At 47.8% G+C, this 18788-nt stretch overlaps 1 protein-coding gene across 1 annotated transcript in view; it reads right to left on the bottom strand.

The window, feature by feature from the left end:
• LOC147100298 (uncharacterized) overlaps positions 1 to 18788 on the bottom strand; it is a 187565-nt gene that overhangs the window by 91169 nt on the left and 77608 nt on the right. Inside the window, exons 7-8 of the mRNA XM_085968228.1 lie at positions 14116 to 14161; positions 7373 to 7659 (exon numbers count right to left, since the gene is read on the bottom strand). Coding sequence (XP_085824354.1) covers positions 7373 to 7659; positions 14116 to 14161 — 333 coding nt within the window. The remainder of the gene's footprint in view (positions 1 to 7372; positions 7660 to 14115; positions 14162 to 18788) is intronic.

Genomic DNA, 18788 nt, shown 5'->3' with positions numbered 1-18788 from the left:
GCACTCTCGCCTCTGAGTCAGAAGGTTGTGGGTTCAAGTCCCACTCCAGGGACTTGAGCACAGAATCCAGGCTGACACTCCCAGTGCCAGTACTGAGGGAGTGCCGCACTGTCGGAGGTGCTGTCTTTCGGATGAGATGTTAAACCGAGACCCCGTCTGCTCTCTCAGGTGGACGTAAAAGATCCCATGGCATTATTTCGAAGAAGAGCAGGGGAGTTATCCCCGGTGTCCTGGCCAATATTCATCCCTCAACCAACATAACAAAAAACAAAATAACAACAAAAAACGCTGGAAAAACTCAGCAGGTCAGGCAGCATCCGCGGAGAGAGAATCAGAGTTAACGTTTCAGGTCGAAGACCTTTCGTCAGAACTGGAAAAAAGCAGGAAATGGAAAGCAAGTTTAGAAGCTGGGAAAAGGGGGAGGGGATGAAAGAACAAAAGGGAAGGTCAGTGATAGGATAGAAAGCGGGAGAGATTAAGAGACATTGAGAGACATTAAGAGATATTCAAGGCGAGCGGAGGTGGTAATGGGACAGGTTAAGAAACAAAGGATGGCTCTAGAAAAAACAGATTATCTGGCTGTTTATTTCATTGCTGTTTGTGGGAGCTAGCTGTGCGCAAATTGGCTGCCATGTTCAACAATACAACAGTGACTAAATTTCAAAAGTACTTAATTGGCTGTAAAGCGCTTTGGAGCGTCCTGAGGCCATGAAAGGCGCTATATAAATGCAAGTCTTTCTTTGTGGCTTTAAAAATACTATTATGTTGCCTAACACCTAACATACACAATAATTAATTTCTTTACATTTGTAAAATGGGTGTTGGCAAACCAGGTGCTGAGTGCAGGATCCAGTTGCTGAGCTCTCAATCCCAGCTGTGACACCATGACAAGGCACTGAGCAGGGACGAGGCATCTCCCCACATTTAAGGAGACAATCCTCATGGACAGTCATCTCCAGGCTGCTGTTGTGCACCTCCTTGCAGCTGAATGAGGAGCTGCTCAGGTGGAAGACTGCCCACCGACCAGCTTTGTTTGCTGCCGGAAGTGTATGGTCCAGAGAAATGAGAAGGGAAGATGAAAAGCAGAAGGGGGAAAAAAAAAACGAGAGAGTGGATAACAAAAAAGAAAATGTATATTTAGAAAATGAAACAGGAGAAACGCCAATTTTATCTGAAGTTGCTGTAATCTCTGAATCAGGGTAGCCCAAACGATTGCTTATGATCTCCATGTAATCTGAACCCAGGCAGTCCAACTCACACAGCACCGGCAACTCAAGCTCTAAGAACATAACAATTAGGAGCAGGAGTCAGCCACACGGCTCTTCGAGCCTGCTCCGCCATTCAATAAGATCATGGCTGATCTTCAACCTCAACTCCACTTTCCCGCCCGATCCCCATATCCCTTGATTCCCCTAAAGTCCAAAAATCTATTGAACTCAGCCTTGAATATGCTCAACGACTCGGCATCCACAGCCCTCTGGGGTAGAGAATTCCAAAGATTCACAACCTTCTGAGTGAAGAAATTTCTCCTCATCTCAGTCTTAAATGGCCGACCCCTTATCCTGAGGCTGTGACCTAGTTCTAGACTCTCCAGCCCAGGGAAACTACCTCTCAGCATCTACCCTGTCAATCCCCCTTAGAATATCTACTTGGCTTATATTTCTTATTCTCTGGTCTGTCTAGTTTGAGTTCAGTGGAGATTTGGAAAGGCAAGTTCTTAGCCCCATTGCCTCATTGGTTGATTAAACCTAAATCACAAGATTTGCTGTCATCAGCATATATTCAAGTGAATGGCAACACCGATTCAAACTTTATGAGGTAGTTTTTCCAAGTCCTCGTATGTGGCAAGGGACCTTTTGCTTTGAAAATTAGTGGGCGTCCGTCCAATTAAATTGCTTTTCCGGTGGCATATGAGGTATCTCACCGGTTCCGAGGATTCGGAAAAATCTACCCTGGCATGTGCTCTCCAAAGCTCCATGGTATGCACCAGAGTGGCCCACGAAGGCAAGAACCTTGTCCGCTTTAGTTCCAAATAAACTCAAAAAATGCAATTTCCTTATTTGCTGCAGAGACTACAGTCCTCCACAGGTTTAGTCACCCACATTGGATATCTGAAACTAAGGCTGTGAATTTAATGGAGGAGGTGGGATGGTGGCGGGAGAGCTGGTTTCCTGGTTCTGCTCCAGCTCCCGGTTGCAGCCGCTCTGTAGATGTGATTTTCCCTTGATTGGCCTTGTTAAGCTCACCCTGCGGGCGCGTCATCAGCTGGTTTCCTTAAAGGGACCACGTCCACATGGAGTTTGACAGTTGTGCTGTCAGTGTTTGAGAGCATTGAGGTGCAGCAAACACTGACAAGCACTGCACAGAGGTGCACGGCTGCACCCAGGCTCTCCAATGACTCCCTCCATATGCTTATGGAGGTAGTCACAGCTGCAGGGAGGTTATCTTCCCTTCCAAGGGCAGAAGACACCTCCCCAGGACACCAACGCAGCCTGGTTGCACATTGCACAGGAGGGCACAAGCAGGGATGTCATCAGGGGGCCTGGCTGCAGTGGTGCCAACCTTTCAATGATCTCAGTGGATCACGAAACGTTACTGCAAAGCCATACACAAACTCACCCTGCTGTGCCACTCAACACATCCCCATCACTCTGCCTTCCCTACCCTACTCCTGCACATCCTTACTCACACCAACTTACCTTGCACCGCCACCCATCCCTCTCTATCTACATTATCACTTCCCCATTTCACTAGTCACCCCTCACACTTACCCTCATCCTAGTGCAATCATACCAACTAACAACACACAAGGGTAGGCACTTGAGAGGTTTAGCCAATGTCCATGTGAAGTTTCTGGTAATGTGTTGTCATACAACGAAATCTCTTTTTCCAAATTGGACAGATCTGAGCGCACATTGAGAAGTGTCTTACTGAGTTCCAGTGATTGTTCAGTCACAATTCCCCTCCCCCCACCCCTCCACTATAGTGATGTGTGTGCATGGAATGGTTTGGACATTAAAGGGATGCTTTATGGTGCTGGTGTGGGATGGTGGCAGCCAGGGTTTACAGTGTCAAGTGAAGAAACTCTGGCCATGGTGATGCCATTGCTGGCCTCCCGGGCAGCAATATTATCAGGGGCTGATGCCCTGTGTCCAGTGCAGCGTCCGGTGATGGCGGAGAAGGTTGGTGATGTTGTTGGTGTGCCTGGTGATGTTGGTATTGGGGCGGATTGTGGAAGGATTCGGCGGACCAAAGTTTGATTGTTTCAATGGCTCCTATGTTGCTAGAACAGATGGCAGCTGCAGGTGAGATGACAGATGCGATCTGTCACTGGTGAGAGAGGTTCTCCCAATGAGGTAGCACTGGACATACAGTTGGATCTAAAAACTTGTAAGCTGAAGAAATCGCTATATGTATTAAAATGCAGTAACCAACATTTTCTGTGCTCTGAAACTCACCATCTGCAACATGGCATCCTTCACACCACTTCTGCAGCTGTCAGCTTTTCACAAAGATCAGAGCAGACGCAAAACACGCCAGGTTGAGCTGGCGTGTTCCCCGAACATCGGGTAACCCGTGGGGGAGAAGGTAAAATTAGAAGTAAACCTCAAAATAGTCTTAAATTGGCTCTTAACAAGCCATTTAACAATCTGAATTGTATCCCCGCTGCTTGGTGTCGGGTCAGTTCTCCACTGACAGACCCGACACCTGGGAGACTCGCGTGAAAGCGGGTTGACAGCAGGTTTCCTACCCACTGTCAATCGTTGCTATTTTGACAACGGACCCGCCTCCAAACCCACCTGCTGAGCGCTATTAAATTTGCGGCCATAGTTGTAGAGATATCAGTGAGGGAGTTTCAACCTAACATCTTCAATATTCTGATTAACATTAAAACATCAGTGTCAGCAGTCAAACATCAGTTCTGACAAAAGGTCATCAACCTGAAATGTTAACTGTTTCTCTCTCGACAGATGCTGCCTGACCTGCTGAGTATTTCCAGCATTTTCTGTTTTATATCACTGTCACTAGGTTTACTAGCCTTAGATTCCTAGCTCTAACACTTTTAGGACGGTGACAGGGAGTTGAACAATCTTTGTTCCTTCCTTTCTTATTTGGTTCATGGTGATTTTTGCTCAGGATTTTCCCTCCCTTTATTATTCAATATTTCAGATGGCATAGTAGTGTGTAACTGATGGCATAGGAAGATAGGAGTGTACAGGATCATGTATGGTCCTACTGTCTCGGAAACATCACAACCCATGATACCAAACTGTTGGCCGGGTACTTATCCAACTCTCTCCTGAATTTGCTGATAATCAGCTCCTGCTGCCCTCCCTTGCCAGTCCATTCCATGAATTCCCCACCTTCTGCATATGTTTATCTTGCCTACACACCTTAGGACCTAGAAGATCACCCCTGAGCCTTCTCTTTTCCAACATTCGATGCTTCTGCAAGCTCGTTTCATAACTCAAGTGCCTAATTCCAGCTATCAATTCAGTTCCTCTTTGCCGTGCCCTCTGCAATATCTGAAGGTCTTTGTCATGATACGGTGAGCAGAATTGTATACAATGGGAATGGACCACTACTCTGTACAAACTCAAAGTGACTTCCTGAGCTTTGTGTTCTGCTCCTCTGGCTAAACATCCCAAGATCCCATTTGTTGTCTTTGCTGTTGCTGGACACTGTGCTGATGGCTTCAGTGATTTCTCCACCAGTGCTCCCACGTCCATCTGCTATGTTGAATGATACCACTTAGCTCATATTGCCACTGTGTTGTTATCCTTTCCCAATCTCAGGTCTTTGCATTTGTCAACATTAAATGAAATCTGTCTCTCATCATCCCCGCTTCCCCACTCGATTCCATTTCTGCTGTATTTTTATCAGTCTTTTCCTATTTGCTGCCCCTCCCGCATCATCTGCAAACTGGGGAGTTTTGTTTCTGTCCCCACTTCAGGCCATCTATGTACATTGTAAACAGGATGGATGTTGTAAGCTTGGGTGGATCAAAGTTTGCCAATCTGAGTTGCCTATTCCATGAATCATTTGCCTTCCCTGTTAAGAAAAGATTGCCACCTAACTCCTATAATTATCTTTATTAGATCATCAAATCAATATTTAGCTTTGAAATCTCTTGTCTTTTATGGCAAGACATCACAGAGGTGATCTCACTACCAATGTATAACCACAGCAGGCTCGGTGCCTGAATGTGCATTTTACAGAAAGTCTGACCAGGCTTAGATTGAGAACACATAGAGGGACAGGTTGCTGTTTCCATTATCATTCCTTCTAAGAGGAAAGATAGAAACTAAGGCTGAAATAGTTAGCACTGGCACTGACTGGCTGCACCACTCCAAATGCATTCGTTCTTTAAAAATTACATACTGAATGCAGAGAAGAAAAGGCAGACTGGATGCAGGGAAGATGTTTCCCCTGGCTGGGGGTGTCTAGAATGAGGGGTCACAGTCTCAGGATACGGGGTAGGACATTTAGGACTGAGATGAGGATAAATTTCTTCACTCAGAGGGTGGTGAACCTATGGAATTTTCTACCACAGAAGGCTGTGGAGGCCAAGTCACTGAATATATTTAAGAAGGAGATAGATAGATTTCTAGACACAAAATGCATCAAGGAGTATGGGGAGAGAGCGGGAATATGGTATTGAGATAGAGGATCAGCCATGATCATATTGAATGGCGGAGCAGGCTCGAAGGGCCGAATGGCCGACTCCTGCTTCTATTTTTCTATGTTTCTATGTTTCTATTTGCATGTATAAAGCAACATATCAAGAAACATCCCAAAGCAGAGCAGGGACAATACATTGAAGTACACTTCACTCTTATTATGCAGATACATGTGGCAGCCATTTTGCACACTGCAAGATCCCACAAACAATAATGAGATGAATGACAACTTGATGGTGTTGGCTAACTGAGGACTGTTTATTAGGACACCTGGAGAATTTCCTGCACTTCTACAATTGGTGCCCTGAGCTTTTTTTAATGTCTACCTCGCCATACAAATGCCGACACCGTCCTCCCCCACCCTGGTTTAACATCTGGAGGACAGCACCTAAAACGATCCTTCAGTGCCCTTAATCTATTATTCAAGTTTGCAAATGGGAATTCTAGGCAGCTTTCTTTAGCACAAAAGTGCTCTCTTTTTCTTCTCTTTTCTCCCCCCTTCCCGAAGGTACTGACTCATACTGGGGTACGGCTGCAGGACCGAGTTGGTACCTCACCCTTGCGGCTAGTCTCCACGTGTAAGCCCAGGAAGTGAATGCTGTCAACCTGTTAGACTGTGGACACATCAGAGTCAGGACCAGTATTGGCCTAAACTCAAGTCCACAAATGCACTCTCCAGCAGAGGTTGTTGGATAGTGATCGGGTCCAGGAACCCTGGGTGATTTTCCCTTCCCCAGTTTAGAACAGCAAGGTCAATCGGTGTAACCCTACTAGCAACCTACTTATTAACAAAATGGTAAATCAGGCCTATTCCTGTTCTACTACTCCTGTGGTTGACAGTGGTCAGTTCAGCACAGGCTGGGAATCAAGCCTGCAACTTTCAGTTACATAGAAACATAGAAGATAGGAGCAGGAGTAGGCCATTCGGCCCCTCGAGCCTGCTCCGCCATTCAATGAGATCATGGTTGATCATCCAAATTCAGTACCCTGTCCCTGCTTTCTCCCCATATCCCTTGATCCCTTTAGCCTTAAGAAATATATCTAACTCCTTCTTGAATATATTTAATGAATTGGCCTCCACTGCCTTCTGTGGTAGAGAATTCCACAGGTTCACCACTCTCTGGGTGAAGAAATTCCTCCTCATCTCTGTCTTAAATGGCTTACCCCTTATCCTTAGACTGTGACCCCTGGTTCTGGACTCCCCGGCCATCGGGAACATCCTTCCTGCATCTAGCCTGTCTAGTCCTGTTAGAATTTTATAAGTTTCAATGAGATCCCCTCTCATTCTTCTAAACTCCAGCGAGTATAAGCCCAATCGACCCAATCTCTCCTCATACGTCATTCCTGCCATCCCAGGTATCAGCCTGGTGAATCTTCGCTGAACTCCTTCCATGGCAAGAACATCCTTCCTCAGATAAGGCGACCAAAACTGCACACAATACTCAAGGTGTGATCTCACCAAGGCCCTGTACAACTGCAGCAAGACATCCTTGTTCCTGTACTCGAACCCTCTCGCTACGAAGGCCAACATACCATTTGCCTTCTTAACCGCCAGCTGCACCTGCATGCTTACCTTCAGCTATACACTTGCTATACCAATTGAGCCACTGGCGAGCCACCAAAAGTGCGTTCTATTGCATTTTATAATCAACACTTGGTGCATGAATATGAAGATCCTGGACATATCATACCTGACAATTCACCCCAAAGTTGCTCAGTAATGGCTGTGGAGCGTACGACATCACCGAGGGAGCTCCCACTACTGTGTAGCTGGGACAGACGGGCTGCATGCACATGTCTTGCATGTACGAGGAGCTTACTGCATCGTGCGAGGTGTAATCGGGACACGGTGACCACTGTGGTATCGGCTGCAGGGTAGCAGAAGATGACTGAGGCAGCCATGTAGTGTGGAAGGTTCCCTCTTCAGCGTGTTGCATTGAAGATGAAGCAACATCAGCCTCGTGGAACATAGGATGTCCTAAAGACAGACAAAAATAACTCCAATAAATTTGACAGAATGTTTATATTCAATATAGATCGGAATCTAACTGCAGTGACATTAAAATAAATCCTATATTTTGTGGATTCTATACGTTGTAAGATTCCACACCATTATCATTCCAGGGTTATGGTTGCGCAGAAGTACCAACCTACTTCGAATGCTATGTCTGAATCGTGAAATTAAAATCAATTCAAATGCTTCAGCGTGCATTTTCCTGTTTATAATCCCAATGCTCTTGCTGCTATTTTAGTCCATTTTCAGCTTTGTAAATCAGGTTTCTATTTTGTGTTATTGGTGTAGAGAATGAGCAAGTGTTCCCACTGAGAGAGTGCACAGAGTGACTTTACACTGGCCACAGGATGTATTAACATACATTTTTGTGCCTTTCACTAAATATGATAAAAGTATCGTGCATGGCCCAGCCTGATGAGATGAAAGTCTACTCTCTATTTTTTAAAGGGCATTTATTTTCCTCATTGGCTTATAATAACAATCCAGTAAAAGGGTTTATCTCCAGCTTTACACACAGAGGAAAATACAAACAAGGACAGACAGGTAAAGACCCTCTGGTCCATCCAGCCTTTTTGCACACAATTGTAATTACTTGTGTATCACAATATATACATTCCCCACCCCACACAAAACTGTGGGAGAGGCGAAAAACCAGATAAAAACCCAGGCCAATTTGTGGGGGGGGGGAAACATTCTAGGAAATTCCTCTCTGACCCTTCCCTAGGCGATCAAAACTAGTCCTGGTCTTGACAAAGGGGTTTTCACCCGAAACGTTGACTCTATTTTCTCTCCACGGATGTTGCCTGGCCTGCTGAGTTTTTCCAGCATTTTCTGTTGTTATTTCGGATTTCCAGCATCTGCAGTATTTTGCTATCGTACCTGGACATCACCCTGGCCCTGATAAATCTAACAGGTGATCTCCGCCTTTACAAAATGTAGCTTTTCTTCAGGGTGCGATCCTGTGATTTCCTCCTCAAATCCCCTGTGCCAGCCACATGCTGCTTCACCCGTGTCTCTGAGCTCACCACTGAGAGCAGTCGAGGGATAAAACCTGCATCCTCCAGCGCCACGGCACTGTAGGCTAGTGCCCGATCATTTTGTGCCATCGCACCTGAAAGATTCCTACTCTCTGTTGGTTTCAAGGGTTCTATAAGAACTAGTGTTGGGCAATCATCGGTGGCTAGTTGTAAGCCCTATGCTCAAAAGGTGCCCGTTGCTCAGTAGTAATGTCTCAGTCTCACTCATTACATTCCCTTTGATTTTTTTTGGGGGTGCGCGGCGCATTCAAATTCCTGCACACACGTGGTTATTCCATTCAAAAACCGGCGAGCCGGTTGTACGGGACTTCCAGAGTGCGGCTGTGCAGGTTAACGGGAACCTCTACTAGGAGTTCTTCCCTTCATCTGATTTATGCTTCATCTGGAGTGTCTGGGCAAGCTGAAAAATATTCTATTCCCTGTCTGTCATTCTGGAAAGACAGTGGATCATAAAAACAAATTACAGAATTCTCTAGAAATACTTGGCACTCTTAAGAAATAAACACAATGGCCTAGAAATTCAGTATAGCCACGTTTGGGGCGCTACAGCATAGCGTTCGCTAACTTTTGCGCCCGGCGCAACTTAGCGCCACCTTCGCCGATATTCAGTTGCATCGCCCCAAGAGATTGCTGCTGCGCTAAAGCAGGCGATGCACGACTATCATTAGGTGCTAAGCCGGCGATCCGGGGCGCAAACACTGAAGGCGGGCGCAGCGCAGGTGCGGCGAGTTGCTCATTGAGGGCAGACAGTCAGGCGCCGGTCAGCACTTAAAGGGGGAGGGTGGAATTGTTTGGCTGCCACGCCCTGCACACTGCAGCCCTAAGGCAAGGCCTGAACACTGCTTCTGGAACTGCTCCACACCCAAGAGAATGGGGAAGGCCAGGGAGAGAGCGCAGCGCTTCGGTGAGGGTGACCTGAGGCTGCTGGTTGGCGGAGTGGACCGCAGGCGCCATATCCTCTTCCCTGGGGGTGGCAGGAGGCCGCTGCCCGCCGAATATCGGAAAGCATGGAGGGAGGTGGCAAACAGGGTCACGTCCAACAGCGTGGTTGGCAGGACATCAACCCAATGTCGGAAGAAATTCAGCGACCTCACTCGGGTTGTCAGGGTGAGTACCCTTTCCAGTATCCTCCTCATCCCTGCATGTGCACTTCACTTTATGGCCAAAGGGGCCTGAAAGCCCTAATGGCCAACCCTCATCCAGCAGCTATGGGACTGTCATGAAAAGCACTTGCACATTCAGGACTTTAGACACTGTCAGGGCTATTCGACCATGGGAGGCAGTGCAGGCGAGATCAGGGCTTGACACTGTCAGGGCTATTCGACCATGGGAGGCAGTGCAGGCGAGATCAGGGCTTGGCAATGTCAGGGCTATTCGACCATGGGAGGCAGTGCAGGCGAGATCAGGGCTTGGCAATGTCAGGGCTATTCGACCATGCGAGGCAGTGCAGGCGAGATCAGGGCTTGACACTGTCAGGGCTATTCGTCCATGGGAGGCAGTGCGGGCAAAATCAGGGCTTGGCAATGTCAGGGCTATTCGACCATGGGAGGCAGTGCAGGCGAGATCAGGGCTTGACACTGTCAGGGCTATTTGACCATGGGAGGCAGTGCAGGCAAGATCAGGGCTTGACACTGTCAGGGCTATTCAACCATGGGAGGCAGTGTGGGCAAGATCAGGACTTGGCACTGTACTTAAAGGCCGTCCTTTCTCTTGCAGGGCAAGCTGACGCATAACAGAAGATAGCAGCGACAGACCGGGGGAGGCCGTCCTGACCTGAAACAGCTGAGCGACCTCGAGCAGCGAGTGGAGCGGATCATGGCAGGCCGGCTGAGTTGCCCCGTCACCACTGGAGATGCTGACCCTGTTCTGGGCACCAATGGTAAGGTCATCACCTTTTTGACCTCTCTCTTTCCACTTGCGCCTCACACCAGCATCCTTTGCCACTATCGAACCAATGCAGTGCACAGCAGCACTCATGCCTCCCTCGCTGCCGCCCTGTCCTCACTCTAAAGCAACTCTTGTGCCTCCCTGCTTTCAGGTGGTGACTCACCAGGTGAGGAGGCGGCCCCTCAAGCTGGCACTGTGTCCGAGTCAGACATAGAGGAGGAGGAAGAGGAAGCCGGCCCATCAGGGACACCCTCAGCCGAGGCAGCCCATGGCCATGATGGTGACACGTCTTCCCTGGAGGGGAGCAGGGGGGAAGGGTCAGAGGAGAGTGAAGCTCCAGGGACCAGCGGGCTGCAGCAATGCGGGAGGGGTGGGGAAGCTCGGCGGCCTTTTCCCCGGAGGGTGAGTGCGGCCTCCAGTCCTGCTACGGTGAGCGCAGAGGAGGTGCGGCTCCTAGCGGAAATGGGCGCCCAGGCTGAGCGCAGGCACACTGAGCTCATGGCTGCAGTGGCAAGGATGCCTGGCTCCATAGAGTCACTGGCAAGGAGTGTGCAGGAATTCGGGGCAGCACAGGCCAGGAGTCTGCAACAATTCAGTGCAGCACAGGCCAGGAGTCTGCAAGACTTCGCGGCAGCACAGGCTAGGAGTCAGCAGGATATCGCTGCATCACAGGCGGCTTCTAGCCAAGTGCTCAGTCGTGCCGTGCATTCACTGGCTGGTGTCATGCAGACATAGAACAGGGCCACACGGGCAGTAACTGCTGCCACCCTCGCTGGATCAGCCAGGCATCGCCGGGGCACTCGCCGCACCGCAGCAGCCCAGCAGTCTGTGCTTCAGCAGATTGCTGCGCATGCTGCAGTGCTGGCCCGTGTGAGTGCCAATGTATCAGCCAACCAGGGAGTGCCTGTGATCTGTCAGGTTGGCAGCATTCCTGCAGCCAACACTGTCACTCCTCCATTGCAGCTGCCACCAGCCATTGGACAGACTGATGCCGCCCAAGCAGAGTTGGAGCAGTCAGCAGCTGGCCCCTCCAGGCCCAGAGCTGGTCCAGGCCGACCCCCAAGGGCACCTGCTGTCTCACCATCTGACCCTCAGCAGCCTTCCCCCAGCCTTGCTGCAGCCACTGGGGTCCCATTGAGGAGGAGCTGCAGGGCGGGTAGGGGCCAGTCACGGAAGCGAGACGGATCACCCTCGCAGGGGAAAAAGTAGAAGGTGTGGCCAAATGTTTTGTTTTATTTATAAAGGCCGAGACTGCTGTATTTGTTTTAGATATAAAGGCCGAGACTGGTATATTTCTTTTATATTTAAAGGCCGAGACTGGTATATACCTTTTATATTTAAAGGCTGAGACTGGTATATTTGTTTTATATTTAAAGGCCGAGACTGGTATATCTGTTTTATTTACAAAGGCCGAGACTGGTGTATTTGTGTTTCTGGGGGGGGGGTTTCTCTCCATTAGTTTGTCAACTGGGAAGGGCACAGAGGTATCACAGTAAAAAATTTTCTTAAATCGCACTGTCCATGTTTTCTTTTGGAAGTCCTGGTTGCCCTGCTTGGCTGAGGGCTTGTGGAGTGGCTACATTCATCTTCTGCCATTGGCACAAGCCATTCCCTGGGAGGGGGCCTAGAGCCGAGTTGCAATAAGCCGCCGACGGGCGGTCCTTGCACTTTCTGCCTCCCTCCCGTGCTGGTCCTCCTCCTCCTCCTCCTCCTCCTCTGGTCGTCCTCCAATGTCTGCTGGCAGTGGCTGAGTCCTGCGGATAGCCAGGTTGTGCAGCATGCAGCACACGACAACGAAATGGGAGACTCGCTCAGGCGAGTACTGTAGGGCTCCCCCGGAACGATCCAGACAGCGGAACCATTGCTTCAGCACGCCGATTGTTTGCTCAATGATGTTCCTGGTTGCTTGATGGCTGTCATTGTATCGCTCTTCAGCAGGGGTGCTGGGCGCACGGAGCGGGGTCATCAGCCAGGTGCACAAAGGATAGTCTTTGTCCCCGAGAAGCCATCCTCGTGGGTGAGGCTGGGCCTCGAACATGTCTGCCACAGAAGTCTGGCGCAGCATGAAGGCATCGTGGCTGCTGCCTGGAAAGCGGGCATTGACAGCTAGGATCAGCTGCCTGTGGTCACACACCAACTGCACGTTGAGCGAATGGTAGCCCTTCCGGTTGCAGTAATCCTCAGCATTCTCTAGAGGTGCCCGCAAAGCCACATGCGTGCAGTCAATGGTGCCCTGCACCATGGGGAAGCCCGCTAATGCTGCAAAGCCCATTGCACGCTCTTGCTGTTTGTTCACGGTCATGGGGAAGGAGATGAACTGACGTCTCCTTCTGAAAAGGGCATTGGTCACCTGGCGGATGCAGCAATGTACCGCGAACTGGGAGATGTTGGAAATGTCCCCAGTAGCGGATTGGAAGGAGCCGGTGGCATAGAAGTTGAGAGCCACCGTCACCTTCACTGCCACCGACAGAGACGTCCTGCTTCTCAGCTGTGGCTGCAGATCTCCGCGAAGCAGGTGGCAGATCTCAGTGACCACCGCCCTTCTGAATCGCAGCCTCCGAACACACTGCTCCTCAGACATGTTCAGATATGAGAACTGCTGGCGGTATACCCTGGGTGGGTAAGGCCTCCTTTGCCGACGCCTGTTGGCCCTTCTCCGTCTGGCCATGAGTGGCACTCTCTCACGGCGTCTCTGAGCCCTTTGAATGCAATGGAGAAGCCCAACGTTTCCACCCATTGCAGCCCTCATTATATGTTTCCAATCAATGCTATGACACTGAAGTTAAAGACAAGTGCAAAGCTCTGGCCTGAAGCCACAAGTACCTGTGCGAGTGTTGAGCCAAACCAGAAAGCTCTCTACCTTTGTCTCTCTCCAAATATCCGTCTCTCACAAAGAAGGAGTGGAGCAAAATGGCTGCCATTTATACTGCAGGAGGAGTCCCCTTTAATTAGCGCCCCCGCGCCCCGCAGCGACTGGGAACCGTTCCCCTCTACCAGTCGCTAGGGGCGCCAGGCGCACAATAGGCCGGTGCCACTGAATTTCTGGTTTGGGGTGCACAAAGGGCTTTGCACCATGAAATGACGTCAGGATCTGTGCGCGCAGCTGAGCGCGCGCAAAGGTTTTGCGCCGCCGCTAAATCTTAACTGAATTTCGCGAGAGGCGCAGATCGCGCCGCGCCCTGGCGCTAGCCGCTTAGCGCCCCACTTCTCCTCCTCCTAAGGCGCTAGCGGCTGGCGCAAACAACTGAATTTCTAGGCCAATGTTACTAACATAAACATAAAGGTGTCTGGCACTGGAGGTCTTTGTTAGCTGATAAAAACAATGTCAATCATGAATAGCAAATCAACAGGACACAGTAACAATTAACAATGAATTACTGTATGTGGGTAATTTAACCAGTAAAACGTTCTTTAGCACCATTGTTCAGCCTCAATTGTGTCATGTCCCTATCAAGATTATACTGTTTATGTGTTAAATATGTACCTTGGATCTTACCTATTTGCGAATAACATGTCATTGAGAGGTGCGGCAAAACCATCTGCTTGACATAAAAAATATACACTGTTAGAAAAATGATTACATATATTGTTTTATAGCTGTATATACAAGATATTTGGAGTTAGTGAGTGTGATTAGTACTTTTTCCATCTGCAATGCTTTCAAAAGAACACACCCATAAGCAAAATATTAGAGTGCAACTTATCAGAGTTGGTTTCATTCCAATTCATACCACGACCAGCATTAAAAGTACGTTCTGTGGATACTGACTCAATCACTGGAACTTGTGAAGAGCAATTAAGGAGATCCATATAGAAGATGTTCTGTGAGCAAATGCTATGAGATGGATTATTAGTAGGGTAAATAAGTGCCATGACTTGTTCATTGCATTTGGGATTTTTTAAACAAAATCGTGTCCTTTGAGCCACATACTGAGCTACCCCTGGTAAACTTTCTCTATTGACTGTAAATACAACTATACTACAATTGTAGTGTTGGTACCAGGACTAAAGTTTGCAATGTAAATCTGGAGTTAGGGCCAGTGTTACAAATTATAAACGTCTGTATAAGACATAAACATCAGGTTCCACATGTACGCTGCTAACCCCCAGCTCTGCCTCATCACCACTCCTCCCGACCCCTCCACTCTGTGTTGTTAGACTCCAGTCCTGGATGAGCTGCAATTTTCGTCCAATTAAACACTGGGAAGATCGAAGCCATTGTCTCCGCCCCCACCACAGACTCCATTCCCTTATCACTGATTCCAGCCCCCTCCCTGGCCACTGTCTCAGGCCGAACCTGACTGCTTGCAACTTTGGTGTCCTATTTGTCCTGAGCTGAACTTCCAACCCTATATACATTCCATCACAAAGACCGGGTACTTCCACCTCTGTAACATAGCCCGTCTCCGTCCCTGCCTCAGTTTATAATCTAATGAAACCCTCATCCATGCTATTATTACCGCCAGGGTCAAATGTTCCAACGCTCCCCTGGCTGGTTTCCCATCTTCCACCTTCCATAAACTTGCACTCATCCAAAGCTCTGCTGCCCGGATTCTAACCTGCACCAAGTCCTGCTCACCCCTGTGCTCCCTGACCTACATTGGCTCCTGGCCCACCAACCTCATTAATTAATTATATAGAATGGAGCAGGTGATGTGTTACTGTTGCGAGATGTGGGAGCCGGTGAACCCCATTGAGGCCAACGGTGATTACATCTGCGACAAGTGTTTGCTGCTAGAGGAACTCAAGTTCCATGTTATGGAGCTTGAGACCGAGCTTCGGACACTGCGACACATCAGGGAGGGGGAGAAGTTCCTGGACTCTATGTTTCAGGAGATGGTCACACCTATGAAGTTAATTACTGCAGATGTAGTCCGTGGTCAGGGACAGGACGGTGTGACTACGAGTGAGGAAGGTACAGGGATCCAGGATGTAGTGTTGAAGGAGACGCAGCCCTTGTTCTTGTCCAGCAGGATCGAGGTTCTTACTCCCTGTGAGGGCGGGAGCGGGGACTGCAGGGAGGATGAGCAACCTGGCCACAGCACCGTGGTACAGGGGGCCATTCAAGTGGAGGGAGTAAAAAGAAATGTTGTAGTGGTAGGGGATAGTATCATTAGGGGGATAGATAGGGTTCTCTGCAGTCAAGAGCGGGAGTCCCGAAGGCTGTGTTGCCTGCCTGGTGCCAGGGTTAAGGACATCTCTTCTGGGCTGGAAAGAAACTTGCAGTGGGAGGGGGAGGATCCAGTTGTCGTGGTCCATGTTGGTACAAACGACGTAGATAGGACAAGGAAGACGGTTCTGTTAAAGGAGTATGAGCAGCTAGGGGTCAAATTAAAAAACAGAACCTCAAGGGTAATAATCTCTGGGTTATTACCTGAGCCACGAGCGAATTTGGCTAGGATAAATAAAATTAAAGAGTTAAATGCGTGGCTCAAAGACTGGTGTGGGAGAAATGGGTTTTGCTTCTTGGGACACTGGCACCAGTACTGGGACAGGAGGGAGCTGTTCTGTTGGGACGGACTCCACTTGGCCAGTGCTGGGACTAGAGTCCTGGCGAATCATATAACTAGGGCTGTAGAGAGGGCTTTAAACTAATTAGTGGGGGGGAGGTTTCTAGAGAGCAAATAATAGAAATGACAACAGAGAAGGTCATAGACTTTGGTAGCAGTGGGGGAATTAAAAAACAGAATGTGTCAGGAAGGGACAGAAGGTATGGAGTAAAAAGTAAAGTACTAAAAAGGGAAAAAACAGGAACTAAGTGTTACAAAACATATTTGAAAGTTCTTTATCTGAATGCACGTAGCATTCGTAACAAAATGAATGAGTTAACGGCACAAATAATGACATATGGGTATGATCTTGTGGCCATTACAGAAACATGGCTGCAGGGTGACCATGACTGGGAATTAAACATACCAGGTTATTTAACAATCAGGAAGGACAGGCAGGAAGGGAGAGGAGGTGGGGTGGCTATGTTAATAAAGGAAGGAATCACTATAATACAGAGAAATGATATTGGGTCAAAGGAGCAGGATAGTGAAACAGTTTGGGTGGAGGTAAGGAATAATAAGGGGAAAAAAACACTAGTGGGTGTAGTCTATAGGCCTCCGAACAGTTGCAACTCTGTTGGACGGAGTATTAATCAGGAAATAGTTGAGGCTTGTAATAAGGGAACAGTTATAATTATGGGGGATTTTAATTATCATATTAACTGGACAAATCAAATTGGGCAGAGCAGCCTTGAGGAAGAGTTCATTGAGTGTATTAGGGATGGGTTTCTTGAGCAGTATGTAACTGAACCGACCAGGGGGCAAGCAACCTTAGATTTGGTCCTGTGTAATGAGACAGGATTAATTAAAAATGTCCTAGTAAAGGATCCCCTTGGAATGAGTGACCATAACATGGTTGAGTTCCATATTCAATTAGAGGGTGAGAAGGTTGGATCTCAAACAAGCGTGCTGAGCTTGAATAAAGGAGACTATGAAGGTATGAGAGCGGAATTAATTAGAGTGGACTGGGAAAATAGATTAAAGGGTAAGACGGTACATGACCAGTGGTGTACATTTAAGGAGTTATTTTACAACTTCCAAAAAAAATATATTCCACTGAGGAAAAAAGGGTGTAAAAGAAAAGATAGCCATCCGTGGCTAAGTAAAGTAATTAAGGATAGTATCCGACTAAAAACAAGGGCATATAAGGTAGCCAAATCTAGTGGGAGGATGGAAGATTGGGAAGTCTTTAAAAGACAGCAAAAAATAACAAAAAGATTGATTAAGAAAGGGAAGATAGATTATGAAAGTAAATTAGCAAAAAATATAAAAACAGACAGTAAAAGTTTCTATAGTTATATAAAAAGAAAAAGGGTGGCTAAAGTAAATGTTGGTCCCTTAGAGGATGAGACCGGGAAATTAATGGTGGGAAACATGGAGATGGCAAAAACACTGAACAATTATTTTGTATCAGTCTTTACAGTAGAGGACACTAAGAATATCCCAACACTGGACAAACAGGGGGCTCTAGGGGGGGAGGAACTAAATACGATTAAAATCACTAAGGAAGTGGTACTTGGTAAAATAATGGGACTCAAGGCGGATAAATCCCCTGGACCTGATGGCTTGCATCCCAGGGTCTTGAGGGAAGTAGCGGTAGGGATTGTGGATGCATTGGTAATAATTTTCCAAAACTCACTGGACTCAGCAAAGGTCCCGGCAGATTGGAAAACTGCTAATGTAACACCCTTATTTAAAAAGGGTAGTAGGCAGAAGGCTGGAAACTATAGACCTGTTAGCCTAACATCTGTGGTTGGTAAAATGTTAGAGTCCATTATTAAGGAGACAGTAACGGGACATTTGGATAAACATAATTTAATAGGGCAAACTCAGCATGGTTTCATGAAGGGGAAGTCATGTTTAACAAATTTGCTTGAGTTTTTTGAGGAAGTAACATACAGGGTGGATAAAGGGGAACCAGTGGACGTAGTGTATTTAGACTTCCAAAAGGCATTTGACAAGGTGCCACACAAAAGATTATTGCTCAAGATAAAAAATCACGGGATTGGGGGTAATATTCTGGCGTGGGTGGAGGATTGGCTCTCTAACAGAAAGCAGAGAGTTGGGATAAATGGTTCGTTCTCAGATTGGCAACCAGTAACTAGTGGTGTTCCGCAGGGGTCAGTGCTGGGTCCCCAACTCTTTACAATCTATATTAACGATTTGGAGGAGGGGACCGAGTGTAACATATCAAAGTTTGCAGATGATACAAAGATGGGAGGGAAAGTAGTGAGTGAGGAGGACATAAAAAACCTTCAAAGGGACATAGACAGGCTAAGTAAGTGGGCAGAGATTTGGCAGATGGAATACAATACTGGAAAGTGTGAGGTTATGCACTTTGGCAGGAAAAATCATAGAGCAAGTTATTATCTTAATGGCAAGAAACTGGAAAGTACTGTAGTACAAAGGGATCTGGGGGTCCTGGTGCACGAAACTCAAAAAGTTAGTATGCAGGTGCAGCAAGTGATTAAGAAGGCCAATGGAATGTTGGCTTTTATTGCTAGGGGGTTGGAATATAAAAACAGGGAGGTATTGCTGCAGTTGTACAAGGTATTGGTGAGGCCGCACCTGGAATACTGCATACAGTTTTGGTGTCCATACTTAAGAAAAGACATACTTG

Source organism: Somniosus microcephalus, chromosome 26 (assembly GCF_052327205.1).
Source record: "Somniosus microcephalus isolate GS21.2 chromosome 26, FLI_Smic_1.0, whole genome shotgun sequence".
Taxonomy (NCBI): Eukaryota; Metazoa; Chordata; class Chondrichthyes; order Squaliformes; family Somniosidae; genus Somniosus; species Somniosus microcephalus.
The sequence above is the reverse complement of the archived record's forward strand: the minus strand, read 5'-3'. Positions and strand labels throughout refer to the sequence as shown.